At 49.0% G+C, this 15,312-nt stretch overlaps 2 protein-coding genes across 2 annotated transcripts in view; one reads left to right on the plus strand and one right to left on the minus strand.

The window, feature by feature from the left end:
- Nucleotides 1-2,189: 2,189 nt before the first annotated feature.
- Nucleotides 2,190-4,231, plus strand: LOC123189035 (SWI/SNF complex component SNF12 homolog). Its single transcript, XM_044601355.1, has 2 exons — nt 2,190-3,818; nt 3,930-4,231. The coding sequence occupies exons 1-2, from the start codon at nt 2,317-2,319 to the stop codon at nt 4,006-4,008; spliced, it is 1,581 nt and encodes a 526-aa protein (XP_044457290.1). The 5' UTR covers nt 2,190-2,316; the 3' UTR covers nt 4,009-4,231.
- A 10,058-nt stretch (nt 4,232-14,289) lies between these two features.
- LOC123191713 (uncharacterized) overlaps nt 14,290-15,312 on the minus strand; it is a 61,861-nt gene continuing 60,838 nt past the window's right edge. Inside the window, exon 3 of the mRNA XM_044604347.1 lies at nt 14,290-14,412. Coding sequence (XP_044460282.1) covers nt 14,290-14,412 — 123 coding nt within the window. The remainder of the gene's footprint in view (nt 14,413-15,312) is intronic.

Genomic DNA, 15,312 nt, shown 5'->3' on the forward strand with positions numbered 1-15,312 from the left:
CCTATGACTCTTTATTGTAGATGCCAATGTTCGTTAACATAATGAGCTACCACACTAATGTAGTCTTGCTTAGCCCGACCAGTCCAGATATCAGATGTTAATGACACAAAAAAGTTCATCTTTTATTTTCTCTTTACCGGTTTGGTATAGCTTTTTAATATCCATAGATGTAGTTTGTTTAGAAACCGGTCTATAATTAGGATTATGACAAGTTTGAATATATTCTAAGAAACTGTCAGATTCACCAAATCCTAGTGGTAAATCATTAGAAGCAATAAGACGGCATAGAACTTCTCGCTGAACATTAGCATCGTAGGTGAAATTGCGTACCGTACCGTCAGGGTTGAACTTGAGCTGAGTTTGCACCGCTGCCGAGCTCGACGCGGTCGTTGCGTCCGTCCCGTGGGCCTCCACATGCCTCTTCAGGTGGCCGGTTTCTGCCTTGGCTTTTGCAGTATATAACTTCTGGCACCTTTTGCACATTGCGTTCACCTTCCGGACACCGGCCACCACGGATATTTCTTCATCGAAATGATCCCACGCCGCGGAGGTTCTACGATGAATTCTCCTTGCACCCATGGTGGTGGAGGAACCGATCCCACTACTAGAATTGGTGTGAGCTTCGGGTTCGGGAGTGGGATTGGTATGGGCTTCGAGAGTGGGATGATCGGTGTACGCATGTTGCTCGGGTGAGGGATCAGTAGTGGGAATGGAGCTAGGAGGGTAGAGGCTATAATCCATATCCCAAGGTCGAAATCGGAGAGTGGGAAGGTAAGTTCATTGTTGTGGTCATCCATGTTTGAGTGTGAGAAATATGTGTGGTGGGCAGCCCTACTTATAGCAAAAAAAGTTGAATTTTCGAACAAATTTGGCCCTCCAACGTTAAAAAATTCGAAGATGTTGATTTTTATAAAAGAAAAACATACCCTAACCCCTTCACCCCCAAACCCCTCCTAACCCCCCTAAACCCCTCTAAAACCCCTCCAACGCCCCCCGCTCCTCCCGCATCAATCCCGCAACGTTCGTCAGCCCACCCGCTCCCCCATCGATCGAGGCAGGCCAGGCGGGCCCTGCCGCGTGCCTCGTGTCATGTCGTGCCACGTGCCGGCACGTGACTAATCGTGCATGTGCTGAGGCTGGCAGCCCAGGCACGACCCAAGGTGTGTTGCATGCCTGGCACGACCAGATTAGCCCGTGTCGGGCCTGGTCCGTCGCGTGACGTGCCGCCGTGCTCCTGGGTCGGCCCGCCAAGCACCAACCCGTTTGCCCAGGTATGATCTAATAGCCATACCATAAGTTATAATAAAGAGATTCATGGAGAAAAAACGACGAGTTCATTGTAGGATATGTGTATTACCCTGCTAATATGATGTGTTAAGGTTCAAGCTAGTAATGCTGGCTCCGAAATAAAACTACCATTATGTGCTAGGGTGCAAAAGGGGTGGGATTATTGTCATTGAATAATGCTAGGAAAAAAATACAACAACACATGAATATTGATGTGCCACGATGGATGAATCACACTGGCCATGTCAGCTCAAGGAGATGAAACATGCACATGACCCATACGCAGACCCCCCTAGCAAGTTTGAGGGCCAAAATAGAGCAGGTTCTAAGTCTAGAAACTAAACTGCAACTTCTTGATAAGTTTGATGGCTATAAATACATTTCATGTTATTATATATTAGAATATGCTAATGTTTTCTTCATAAATTGCTAGTACTATTTTTTTGAGCAATAAATGCTACTAAATGTTTTTTAAGACATGCTACTATTTTTTTATACTTTATTTTTTGAGACAAGCTTTTTTATATACTTTACATGCTAGTGCTAAATATTTGATAGGCTCCAACCGAACGAACCCTTAAAATAAGGACGTGCATACCCGGCGAACGTTCACCAGAAGCAGCATGGCAAGCGAACGGCCTTGGGTGGCAGTTATTAGGCGTTTTATGTGGGCAGGGGTTGATAGTTCTTAGAATAAAGGGTGACAGTTTTTAGAAACTGCCATGACAGTTTCTTCCTTTAAGAGGTTTTTTTTGTTGTTGTTGCAAAAACTGCCATCCACCGGATGAAGATGGCGTGGTTCAGAGGTGGTTCGCTGGCATTTCGTTCCCACGGGGAACGTTCTCAGCCGGTATTTCCGTAAAACAACCTTAAAGCCTCCACAGATCAGCCCGGCCCATGAACAAGGCCCAAATATTAGTCCCACCGGAAACCTTGTCAGTCGTCTCCACACTCTTCCTCTCCAAACCCTAGCTCCCAAATCCCCTTCGCACCGAGATCTGATCTTGACTTCCCCGCCCCACCGCCGTCATGGCCACCGGTGGCAACCCCAATCCCAACGCCAACCCCGGCCAGCCACGCCCGCAGCAGCAGCCGCCGGGAAGCTCTCCGGCGACCCCGCATAACCACATGCGCCCCCCCACTCTCGCCGGTTCCCCCTTCCAGGGTCTTTTCCACACCCCGCCTAGCCACAATCCTGCTTTCCAGATTCACATGGGCGCAGCCTCCTCCCCCCAGACCCCACTAATGGCCGCGGCCGCGGCCGCGGCCTCCGCCGCCGCATCGGCCAAGCGCCCTCCCCAGAAGCCCCCTTCGCGTCCGCCGGCACCCACCTCCAACGCCGCCGCCGCAGCGTCCATGGCCGCCGCTTATAAGGCTGCTAACTCCGGCAGCGTCGACCTCACCCCCGCTGCGCGCCGCAACAAGAAGCGCAAACTCCCGGAGAAGCAACTCCCGGACCGCGTCGCCGCGCTGTTGCCAGAGTCCGCGCTCTACACGCAGCTCCTCGAGTTCGAGGCCCGTGTCGACGCAGCGCTCGCGCGCAAGAAGGTGGACATTCAGGAGGCGCTCAAGACACCACCGTCCCTCCAGCGCACGCTCCGCATCTACGTCTTCAACACCTTTGCCAACCAGGCGCCCCGCACCATCCCGCCGCCCAAGAATGGCGATCCGCCCACCTGGTCGCTCAAGATCATTGGCCGTGTGCTTGAAGACGGCGCGGAGCTGGACCCAGCCAGTGTTGTGCCGAAGCACAACCCAGTGTATCCGAAATTCTCCTCGTTCTTTAAGAGGGTGACTATTGCTCTTGATTCGTCACTCTACCCAGAGAACCCACTGATCGTTTGGGAGAATGCACGGTCTGCTGCGCCGCAGGAAGGGTTTGAGGTGAAGAGGAAAGGGGATAAGGAGTTTCTTGCCAATATCCGTCTGGAGATGAATTACAACCCTGAGAAGTTCAAGCTGTCACAGCCACTGATGGAGGTGCTTGGGGTCGAGGTGGACACTCGTGCAAGGGTGATTGCAGCCCTTTGGCAGTACATCAAGGCAAAGAAGCTACAGAATCCCAGTGACCCTTCGTACTTTATGTGTGACCCCCAACTGAAGAAGGTATTTGGGGAGGATAAAATGAGGTTTGCTATGCTGTCTCAGAAGATATCACAACATCTTGCTCCTCCACCGCCCATCAACTTGGAACATAAGATCAAGCTATCAGGGAATGGAGCAAACTCGAGTGCTTGCTATGATGTATTGGTAGATGTTCCTTTCCCACTGCAGAAGGAGATGACAGCATTTCTTGCCAATACTGAGAAGCACAAGGACATTGAGGCATGTGATGAGGTGATATCTGCTTCAATCAAGAAGATCCATGAGCATCGTAGGAGGAGGGCGTTCTTCCTTGGGTTCAGCCAGTCCCCAGTGGAATTCATTAATGCGTTGATAGCATCCCAGAGTAAAGATTTGAAGCTTGTTGCTGGTGAAGCGAGTAGGAATATTGAAAGGGAAAGGCGTGCAGACTTCTATAACCAGCCATGGTAAGCTTAAGCAGTGCCTGTAGGCTTCAGTTTGTTACTTATATTTATTATATTTGTCATATGTTGTGTGTAGATATGCTGACTAAACTTTCTTTCATTCCACTGAAATAGGGTTGAGGATGCTGTTATAAGATATTTGAATCGTAAACCGCCTGGTGGCAACGATGGCCCTGGTGCTGGTGGTTCTTGAGGAGAAGATTGTTGTAGTTCCCTTGGTGTAGAAACAAGTCGTCTGTCCTGTATCAGTATAATTTCAGAGATGGTAGTGACAAGAAAATTGTTAGATGATGCGGAGGAACCTGGCAGTTTTACCTCCTTTGTCTGCTCAAATGGTTTACCTATTGTATGGTGTGTTATATGTTACCCCTCCTTGTCATGGTAAATGTTGAACTGGAAAAATCTTTTAGTTTGCATATCTACTTATTTAAATGTGGCTGCAAAGTTAGGTTTGTATGGCGTGTGGGGCAACGGTTTCTCACTGGGCACCATGTCAATGAGGAAGATGTGGAGATGACCTGAGAAAGTGGGCCTTCTGCATTTGAACGTGGAAGTGGAGGGAGATGCAAAGAGATGCCTCAGTCCTTGTCTTTAGTACCTCGAGGATTATGATAACTGGTGTGTTTCTTGGGCCATCCCATTCTCTTTTATCCGTGGGTCCCTTTATTCTTTGATGATCAGTTTGTTCAGTTTTGGCCCTCAAGGGTATGGTGCTTATGAGCGCTTTTGCATGTTGTGTTCCCAGGGTGTGATAGGGTATATTTGTATCTTGGCCCTGTTTACTGTTCTTGTCTTTCTTAAATAAAACTGGTTATTACTATTATCACAATCAATTACTCCCTTTGATGTAATAACGTCTTATATTATGGGATGGAGAGAGTACTTTTTCTGATGTTGCGACCGGTTACTTGTACTCCCTCCGTTCTAAATTACTCATCGCAGAAATGGATGTATTTAGAACTAAAATACATCTAAATACATCCATACCTGCGACAAGTAATTCGGAACGAAGGGAGTACATACTAGTCTAACATTAAAAAGGGTTGATTGGGTCATTTGGAGAAGGGAACCGCTAGGTTTCGCCAGAGATCAGACTACTGAGGATCCCATCAGACCACTCCGTGGCCGTTAGATATGAGTCTGTGTGAATGGTGGATGAAGCACAGTTACATGATTCCCACCCTGTTAGGGAGTTCCCAATACAGAAAACAATTAATGTGGAGTTTCCAGAATAGAATTCAATTGACGTATGTTGTGGTTTCAATGCTTCTGAAAGGGGAACTGCTACGCGTCGGTTGGCGGGTCTTCTTTGAAAGATCTGCCGCCTCAATAACCGTTACATGTACATCAAGTGGCCCGGCCATGCGCTCATCATTGCAACAAAGGCAATGTTGCAGAACCTTTTGCAACAAAGTTTATGTTGAACTTTTGAAACAGAGGTTGTGTTGCAGAAAAAAAACAGCTTCACATTTTTGCAACATAGGTGATACTATGGAAGGACTTTTGCAATATGAATGATGTTGCAGAAATATTTTGCAATCAAGATGATGTTGAACTGCGGTCTAGTCGTTTTGCAACAAGAGTCTTGTTGCAAACCTTCTTTGCAACAGAAGCCTTATTGCAAACACTATCTCTTGTGGATAAGGATAGACTGAGACATGTGGCTAGTTGGAGTTGCAGCATGCGTGGGCCACAACCACTTGTCATCCGTGGGAGGCGGCGGACAAAACTCATGAAATCTGCCGGGTGAAGAGAGTCATTTCCCTTTCGAAAATCACTCACAGTTGCTGATTTTTAAGTAACTGGTTTCGATTTGAAGGGAAAAATTCAAATCCGGAAGCTTTGCTTCCTTACTATATGCATTGGTCCTTAGTTTAGGAAACAAATCAAATCCGACAACTTGCTTCCTTACGAAACAAAATTTGTGCCCGGTGCAACTAATGCGTGCATCCACCCTTGTTTGTAATGTTGCCTATCAGTTCACAACAAATTAATTTATGTTTCATTTATTGGAGAATTTGCTTCTGTGGTAAATGATATCTGCTTCGATTTATTTGAAAGTTTGTCTCCTTTGTAATGTGATATTTTGTTTCAAAAGAATCACTATCTTGCTTCTATAAACCAGAGAATTGGTTTAAGCCTGCTTCCATCAAAAAGGAAATATTCCACATGTTTGAGAAGGATCACAATCTTGTTTCCATCTACTAAGAATTGCTTCCAACCAAATTATTATATTGCTTCCACTAAAGAGAAAGATATTTCCAGTCATAATTACACATGGTTCTAATTCAAATGAAGGGTTTGTTTGCAAAGAAAGAAACAAATGCCACTGTCAAATGGAGTCATAATTACACATGGATCTAATTCAATGAAGGATTTGTTTGCAAGGAAAGAAGGAAAAAATGCTATTGTCAAATCGACCGAGCCTCCGGGCACCGAGACGTAGGGTTGTTACTGTTGGGGAACGTAGCAGAATTTTAAAATTTTCTATGCATCACCAAGACCAATCTATGGAGTCATCTAGCAACGAGGGAGAGAGGAGTGCATATACATACCCTTGTAGATCACGAGCGGAAGCGTTCAAGAGAACGGGGTTGATGGAGTCGTACTCGACGTGATCCAAATCGCCGAAGATCCTAGCGCCGAACGGACGGCACTTCCGCGTTCAACACACGTACGGAGCGAGGACGTCTCCCGCGCCTTGATCCAGCAAGGAGGAGGGAGAGGTTGAGGAAGAGGGCTCCAACAGCAGCACGACGGCGTGGTGGTGATGAAGCCGCAGTACTCCGGCAGGGCTTAACCAAGCTCTTATGGAGGAGGAGAGGTGTTGGGGAGGGGAGGGGCTGCGCCTTGGATGTTGTGTGCAGCCCTTCCCTCACCCATCTATTTATAGGGGAAGGGGGAAGGGGGCCGCCCCCCTCTAGATGAGATCTAGAGGGGGGGGGGCAAGGGGAGGGGGGCTTGCCCCCCAAGCAAGGGGGCGCCCCCCCTTAGGGTTTCCCCCAACTCTAGGCGCATGGGCCCTAGGGGGGTGTGGCGCCCCAGCCCACTTGGGCTGGTTCCCTTCTCCATACAGCCCATAAGGCCCTCCGAAAGAGGTGGCCCCTCCCGGTGGACCCCCGGAACCCCTCCGGTGGCCCCGGTACAATACCGATATGCCCCCGAACCTTTCCGGCGATCGTATGACAACTTCCCATATATAAATCTTTACCTCCGGACCATTCCGAAACTCCTCGTGATGTCCGAGATCTCATCCGGGACTCCGAACAACATTCAGTAATCACATACAAGTCTTCCTAACAACCCTAGCGTCATCGAACCTTAAGTGTGTAGACCCTACGGGTTGGGGAGACATGCAGACATGACCGGCACGACTCTCCGGTCAATAACCAACAACGGGATCTGGATACCCATGTTGGCTCCCACATGCTCCACGATGATCTCATCGGATGAACCACAATGTCGAGGATTCAATCAATCCGTATACAATTCCCTTTGTCAATCGGTACGTTACTTGCCCGAGACTCGATCGTCGGTATCCCAATACCTTGTTCAGTCTCGTTACCGGCAAGTCACTTTACTCGTACCGTAATGCATGATCCCGTGATCAACCACTTGATCACATTGAGCTCATTATGATGATGCATTACCGAGTGGGCCCAGAGATACCTCTCCGTCATACGGAGTGACAAATCCTAGTCTCGATTCGTGCCAACCCAACAGACACTTTCGAAGATACCTGTAATGTACCTTTATAGTCACCCAGTTACGTTGTGACGTTTGGCACACCAAGGCACTCCTACGGTATCCGGGAGTTGCACAATCTCATGGTCTAAGGAAATGATACTTGACATTCAGAAAAGCTACAGCAAACGAACTACACGATCTTTGAGCTAAGCTTAGGATTGGGTCTTGTCCATCACATCATTCTCCTAATGATGTGATCCCGTTATCAATGACATCCAATGTCCATAGTCAGGAAACCATGACTATCTTTTGATCAACGAGCTAGTCAACTAGAGGCTCACTAGGGACGTGTTGTGGTCTATGTATTCACACATGTATTACGATTTCCGGATAACACAATTATAGCATGAACAATAGACAATTATCATGAACAAAGAAATATAATAATAACCATTTTATTATTGCCTCTAGGGCATATTTCCAACAGTTACTTCCTCCGCGAAGGGCCTAAACTCGTACATCTAGCATGCACAACTTTACCGTAGCTAGGATCTTGCCTTTACATTCTTACCCCTCGAATACATCCACATCTCGGAGGCATACTCTTGTGCCAGAGGAGGGGTGGATTATATAGAGTGCGCCAGGATTCCAGCCATCCCACGTTACAAGGGTTCAATGTACATAAAGAGAGGGGCGTTACTGGTAACGCCAGTATTAAAGTGATATAAATGATCCTTAAATCTACAGAGTGAATGCCAGCTCGTTGTCGTTCAGGGTGACTTTAGGCCTTCTATGCTCCGAGTGGTTTCTTGTACGGTCGAGTGATGATACGCTTGTCAAATGGAATTGGGGTATCCGAGTGGAGGTGTTGGTCGAGTGGGTATGCACTCAAGTAATTCCAGTCGGTAGAATTTACTGTCCTTTGATTTTCCTTTGAGTGTAGGTCAGCGTCCTTGGGAGGGGTGCTTAGATCAGGTCCATTGCCCTACCCTAGGTGCATGGCGTCGTCATTAGCCCCCGAATGGTTTTGGGTTCGAGTGGGAAAATGGGGTTGAAGATAGTTCCAACCCAATCTTCATGTTGCGGAAGCATTTTACTGGATTGGTGAACCAAGTAACAGCTTCGACTTTGTTTTCAGTTGCCTTGAGCCATTCAGAGGTTTGTCGAGTGAATTTCTGCTGATAAGTTCCGACTGCTAGTGTCGCATTAAATTTTTGGCATGATTGACTGCTCTGCTACTTCCGGATCTTGCGGGATTCAAAATTTTGGGAAGCGCGCGAGGCGGAGAGAGCCACGGTAATCGGAGTGGACTAGGCAGGAGTGCCTCGATCCCCGTGCCACCTTTTTCGCCACGTACTGCGCGCACACCTGTTGCAGGATTTGACAGGATCGTACGGGTCCACCAGTCAGTCACCCGAGGAACAGGGCCATATAAGGCGTCGGAGTCGATGCCTTCGCCCGGTGTGCCCCATTCTCCCCCTTCTTCCTCTGCTCTCCATTACCTCCACTACCCCCACTACTTCCGCCTCTGCTCTCGGCGCCGCCGTCCAGCTCGAGCTCGTCCTGCCGCAAATGGGGAAAGACAAGACCGCCTCTCTAGAGCCCGCGAAGAAGGTGACGGCGAAAGCGAAGGGGAAGAAGACGAGCCGGGGCAGGTCGTCATCGAGATCCGCTCCGCCGCCCGGCTGGATTCAGGGCGACCGGATCCGGTCGATGATCCAGAAGGAGGACATGGAGGACCTGGTCGACGGGAGGTTGATTGCCCACGAGTCTTGGCGGCTTCCAGAGGACGAGACCGAGCCACGACCGCAAGAGGGTGAGTGTGTCCTCCTTGCGACTCATGTCGACCGCGGTTTTTCTCTGCCTCCCTATCCATTCTTTCGAGGTTTTCTGAACTTCTTTGGAGCGCAACTCCATCACTTTTCTCCCAACACCATCACCTACCTTGCCGCGTATGTGTCCATGTGTGAAAATTTTCTGGGTTGTCGACCGCACTGGGGCCTCTTCAAGCACATTTTCACTTGTCGTTCCCAGTTGGTAAAAAAGGCCAATCCGAGTGATGAGAGGACACACATGATCCAGATGTGCGGGGGTTTAGGGATTCAGACTAGGATCAAAAGCACTTTCCCTGCCATGATTCTTCCCGAGTCAGTCAGGAGGTGGCAGTCGACTTGGTTCTATTGCAAGGACCAACTCACTCCAGGCCAGTCGATTGGCCTTCCCCGTTCTCCATGGACCGAGTCGAGAAGCCTCCCCTCTTGAGAGTGACTCCAGGTGAGAAAGTGGAAGTTAACATGTTGGTTGAGCGAGTGGTCCAGCTGGTCCGTGATGGTGTGACTGGCATGGATCTGTTAGAAGCATTTCTCAGTCGACGCATCCAGCCACTCCAAGCCCGTGACCATCTGATGTGGATGTATTCGGGTGTTGAGGACAGTACTCGGACCCATCCGGAGGAAGTCGATGAGGAGACGGTGGCGTTGTGGCTTGAAGGTATCACTGGCAACAAGGACAACCCCAGGGGGTCTAGGAGGGTTCCTCCACTCAACCACACCACCGAACCTGACAAGGTATTCCTTTCTCCTTCCGAATGTATCTTGTTCTGATATGTGTTTGCTCTTGAAAATGATTGATATCCACTCGACCCTATGTCTTGTAGATCTATACTCAGATGTACTCGATGCCCAACGGGGAGCCGGAGGATGAGGGAGAAGCGAGTGGAGACGATAGTGGCGAGTGGCATCCCGACGGAAGGGGGGACGAGGAGAGCGAGGACCTGAGCAGTGGTGAAGAAGTCGACTCCCCTCCCTGCATGGAAAGGCGCTCTAAGCAGAGGCAGGACCCAGCCAGCGTCCGCGGCAAAGCGACTCCGCCAACTGCACAAACCTCCAAGCGCACCCGGACATCATCTCTTGTGCCAACGGAAAAAGCTCCCAAGCAGCCCAAAGTCGTGACGTCAAAGCCTCGGAAGGCCGTGCCCAAGATTAAAGTGGCTGTCCCCATCGCTTCAGGGTACATACTGAGTCTGACATCTTAGTTCTTGCATGACTTGGACTTTGGTTGACTCACTTTGTTGTTTTGACCGAGTGAATTCTGAATTTTGCAGGGCTGCTTCTGGTACTTCCATTTGCAAAGATGACGATAATGAGGAGATGGAAGACGCAGTCACCTCCCAAGCAGGTATAACTCTTGTCATTTCGTCTTTACTTAATCAACTATTTTGACGGTCGACTCAACTTCTGTAGTCAATTGCTTTACAGCTCCACCCAATGCCATTGAACTTCCAGATGACGACGAGGATGTGCCACAGAGGTCCATGGGGAGGAAGGACAAGGCTTCAAGCAAGAAGGCATTTGCTGGCCAAACGTCTCAATCGGTGCCGGTGACGAAGCCAGTGGTTCAACAGCCTAGAGATGCGAACCAAACTTCTGTCACCTTTGCTGTTCCAGTGTCGAGTGTTCGCCCTTCATCGTCGACTATGCCCGTCCCTGCTTCATCTGTTCAATGTCATGCCTCGGATTCTCAGGCTGCCGCGACTGAACCGCCGACACCGTTCTTCACCACCCATCATGTCCCCGAGGACCAGGCAAGCGCCGCTGCAGAAGCCATACGCCAAGCGGGCCTGATGATGGAGCGGGTGAAGACCATGCATGAGAATAGTCAAGCTGCTTATGATGCTAGTGCAGCCCTCCGAGCCAATGTCCAGGTAAGCTGGTTTCTGACTGAACTCTTATCTTGACACTTGTTCTATTAGGATATGCTACCCGAAAAAACTCTTCTTTGTGCGTCCATCTGTTAGTCTGCACTTCACATCTGCACACCCACTGGGTGTTTTAATTTATGTCGAATAATTTTTCCAGTTGAGTCAACTAGGTTGTGTTGGTTGTAGTTTTGGACTAGTGGGGGCACGCAGAGTGCACCCACTGGGTGTAGTCCCCGAGTCCGCCATCGAATGTGTGATTCGGCGGGGGCCTTGATAAAAAATGTCTTGTCCTTCAGTTCTTCCACTCGGTCTGGGCGGACCATGTCGAGTGGAACCTGAACTAGTGGGGGCACGCAGAGTGCACCCACTAGGTGTAGTCCCCGAGACCGCGGTCGACTGCGGGCAGTCAGCTGGGTTCTGAGAATGTCTTTTGTTGACTTCAAAAAAAATTGGTCTTCTTTTGTTTTTTTCTTTTCCACTCGGTCTGGGCGAACCATGTTGAGTGGAACTTGTACCAGTGGGGGCACGCTAAGTGCACCCACTGGGTGTAGTCCCCGAGACTACTGTCGAATGTTCGATTCTGCAGTAGTCTTAGAATTCTTTTCACTCGGAAGTGAATAAATTTTGATTCTGTCCACTGATGTATTCTTTGCTAACTTCAGAAATCTTGTGAGCTCATCTCCAAGTTTGCCAATTTCGAGGAGAAGCATAGACAACTCAACCTTGAGTTGGAGCTGGCCAACCAGAACTTGCAAAAGGCCAAAGACGAGATAGCTAGTATGGAAGGTAATAACCAGTCGGCTGTTTAACTTGACCGACCCATGAGTCGTTTCCTTGTTCTTCTTTCTGACCCGAGTGCATATCTTTCAGAGAAAATGAAGCAGGCTCTGGCACAGAAGGACCTTGACCTTGCTGCACCGCAGAAGGAGGCTCAGGAGAAAACTGCACTCACTGATGAGAAGTTGGCTTTAGTCGGGGCACTGGAGGAAGAAAACACCAATCTGAAGGCATCTCTTAATGAATCCAACCGAGAAGTGACCCGTCCGAAGAAAGATAAAGTGGCTTTAAACGAGAAGATTGAAGGCATTTCTCGTAAGAGAAATGATCTAGAGGCTTATCTGGGGGCACTCGCCAAGAAGTTATTCCTCATGCTCGAAGGTATTTCTCCTTGTCCGACTATTTTGCCGTTTGCAAGTCACCATAAACCGGTTGACTCATTAACTCTTTGAAATTGCAGAATTCTGTCAAAACTTTGAGGAAGAAACTGGGAAGATCGAGACGAGCCTGGACCCCATCAATTCACCTGTCAATGATGAAGCTGCGATGAACATGCTCCGACTGGAATCCCGTATTGCCAGTGTTACCGACTACCTCGCTCGTTTGAAGGTTGCGGTGTCACGGATCGACACGACGCTCTGGCCAAGGGAGATGCTCCAGAATGACCTCGAGTCCTTGATGACTCGACTCAATGAAATCCATGGTCGAGTGCAGGAATGGAAGAAATCGTCTGCTCCATGCGGTGCTGACGTTGCTCTGTCACTCGTTCGAGTCCACTGCAAGGAGGCCAGGGAAGAGAAGCTAGCAACGATCAAGGTTGCCAACACCAAGAGACTTGACTTCCAATCTTTTATGGAGACCTTCATTGCTGCTGCCACACGAATCGCTGATGGAATCGACCTGGATGAGTTCGTCGAGCCTACCAGTCCTCCCGTCGCGGAGTGAACAAACTTTATATGATCCCATTAAATTTGCCTCGGTATGCCGAGTGGTTTTTGTAACAGTTAAAACTCCTTCGGGCCTGATGCCCGAGTACTTTAATCTGCGATTTGGAACCTCATAGAATTTATCCGAACTTGGTTGCTTTTGAATCTCTTAACTCTTCGAGTAGAACTTGTTTCTTCAGTTTGAATTGCTACTGACTTTGTGATGCAGCTCAGTCGAGTGAAACATGGATAAGGGCACTTAGTGTCGCTCATGGCCTGCACCTCGTCGTCCTTGTAGATCAGGATGGAGCAGACGTTGTATTTGTGTCGCAGCTCCGAGGATAAGGTCACAGTCCACCTGCACCTCGTCGTCCTTGCGGATCGGGATGGAGAGGACGTTGTATTTGTGTCGCAGCTCCGGGCATGTTTGAAACTTAGGCGAGTACTGGACTGCAGCTAAGCCCCCGAGTGGGAGGGTTTCTCTCCACTTGGTAGGTTTTTTGAAACTTAGGCGAGTACTGGACTGCAGCTAAGCTCCAGAGTGGGAGGGTTGCTCTCAGGTTTTTTGAAACTTAGGCGAGTACTGGACTGCAGCTAAGCCCCCGAGTGGGAGGGTTGCTCTCCACTCGGTGGGATTTTTGAAACTTAGGTGAGTACTGGACCGCAGCTAAGCCCCCGAGTGGGAGGGTTGCTCTCCACTCGATGGGATTTCTGAAACTTAGGCGAGTACTGGACTGCAGCTAACCCCCCGAGTGAGAGGGTTGCTCTCCACTCGGTGGGATTTTTGAAACTTAGGCGAGTACTAGACTGCAGCTAACCCCCCGAGTGGGAGGATTGCTCTCCACTCGGTAGGATTTTTTAAACTTAGGCGAATCGGATTCGCAGCTAAGCCCCTCGAGTGAAAGGCTTGCTCTGCACTCGAAAGGATTTTGTTTTTGAAACTTAGGCGAATCGGATTCGCGGGTAAGCCACCCACTGGGGATTTTGTACATATGTATAAGTAATAACAACCATTCAGGAGACTGTAAAACCATGTCTTTCATAAACAAATTGAAAGGTATTTTTATTACATCTCGACAGTCTGACTGTTCAAGTGTTAAAATGACGGAGGAGCTCTGCATTCCAAGCACGCGACTCATCTTTCTTGTGTTCCACATCGTACAGGTGACACACACCATTGTGGAGTACTTTGGTGATGATGAAGGGGCCCTCCAAGGCGGGAGCAAGCTTGTGTGGATGTTGTTGATCCACTCAGAGAACCAGGTCCCCCTCCTGAAATGCTCGACCTCTTATATTCCTGGCATGGAATCGACGAAGGTCTTGCTGATATATGGTCGACCTGATTAGGTCTATCTCTCTCTTCTTCTAAAAGATCAACTGCATCTTAACGAGCTTGTTCTGCTTCTGCTTCTGAGAAGAGCTCCACTCGCGGGGCATTATGAAGCAAATCAGTCAACAGCACGGCCTCGGCTCCATAAACCAGGAAGAAGGGAGTCCGGCCAGTTGACTGATTTGGCGTTGTTCTCAGACCCCACAGTACTGACGGTAACTCATCTACCCAGGCACTAGCCGCATGCTTGAGGTCGCACATTAGCCTGGGCTTCAACCCTTGGAGGATCAATCCATTTGCTCTTTCTGCTTGTCCATTCGACCGTGGGTGAGCGACCGAGGCATAGTCGACCCGAGTGCCTTGGGAGGAACAAAAAGCTCTGAACTCATCTGAATCAAAGTTTGATACATTGTCCGTGATGATGCTATGTGGGACTCCATATCTGAATGTTACCCCCCTGATGAAACTGACGGCGGTACTTGAATCGAGGCTCTTGATGGGCTTGGCTTCAATCCATTTAGTGAACTTGTCGACTGCAACAAGTAGGTGAGTGAAACCACTTCTGCCAGTCCTCAAGGGCCCGACCATATCCAGCCCCCAAACAACAAATGGCCAGATGAGTGGAATAGTCTTCAAGGCTAAAGCGGGCTTGTGAGACATGTTGGAGTAGAACTGACAACCCTCACACTTGTCAACTATTTCTTTTGCCATCTCATTGGCTCGCGGCCAGAAAAAACCTGCTCGGTATGCTTTGGCCACGATTGTTCGAGAGGACGCATGGTGACCACAGGTCCCCGAGTGGATATCATTGAGGATCATTCGACCTTCTTCTGGGGTAATGCATCACTGGGCAACTCCGGTCACACTTTCCCTGTACAGTCGACCACTTATCATAGTGAAGGCTTTAGACCAACGGACGATTTGTCTTGCCTCATCTTGATCTTCTGGAAGCTCTTTCCTGAGAATATACGCGATATATGGCACTGTCCAGTCAGGAATGACAACCAAAACCTCCATGATTAAGTCGACTACGGCTGGGACTTCAACTTCAGTCGGATCAGTAGAACTCTTAGGCTG

This window comes from Triticum aestivum, chromosome 2A (assembly GCF_018294505.1).
Source record: "Triticum aestivum cultivar Chinese Spring chromosome 2A, IWGSC CS RefSeq v2.1, whole genome shotgun sequence".
Taxonomy (NCBI): Eukaryota; Viridiplantae; Streptophyta; class Magnoliopsida; order Poales; family Poaceae; genus Triticum; species Triticum aestivum.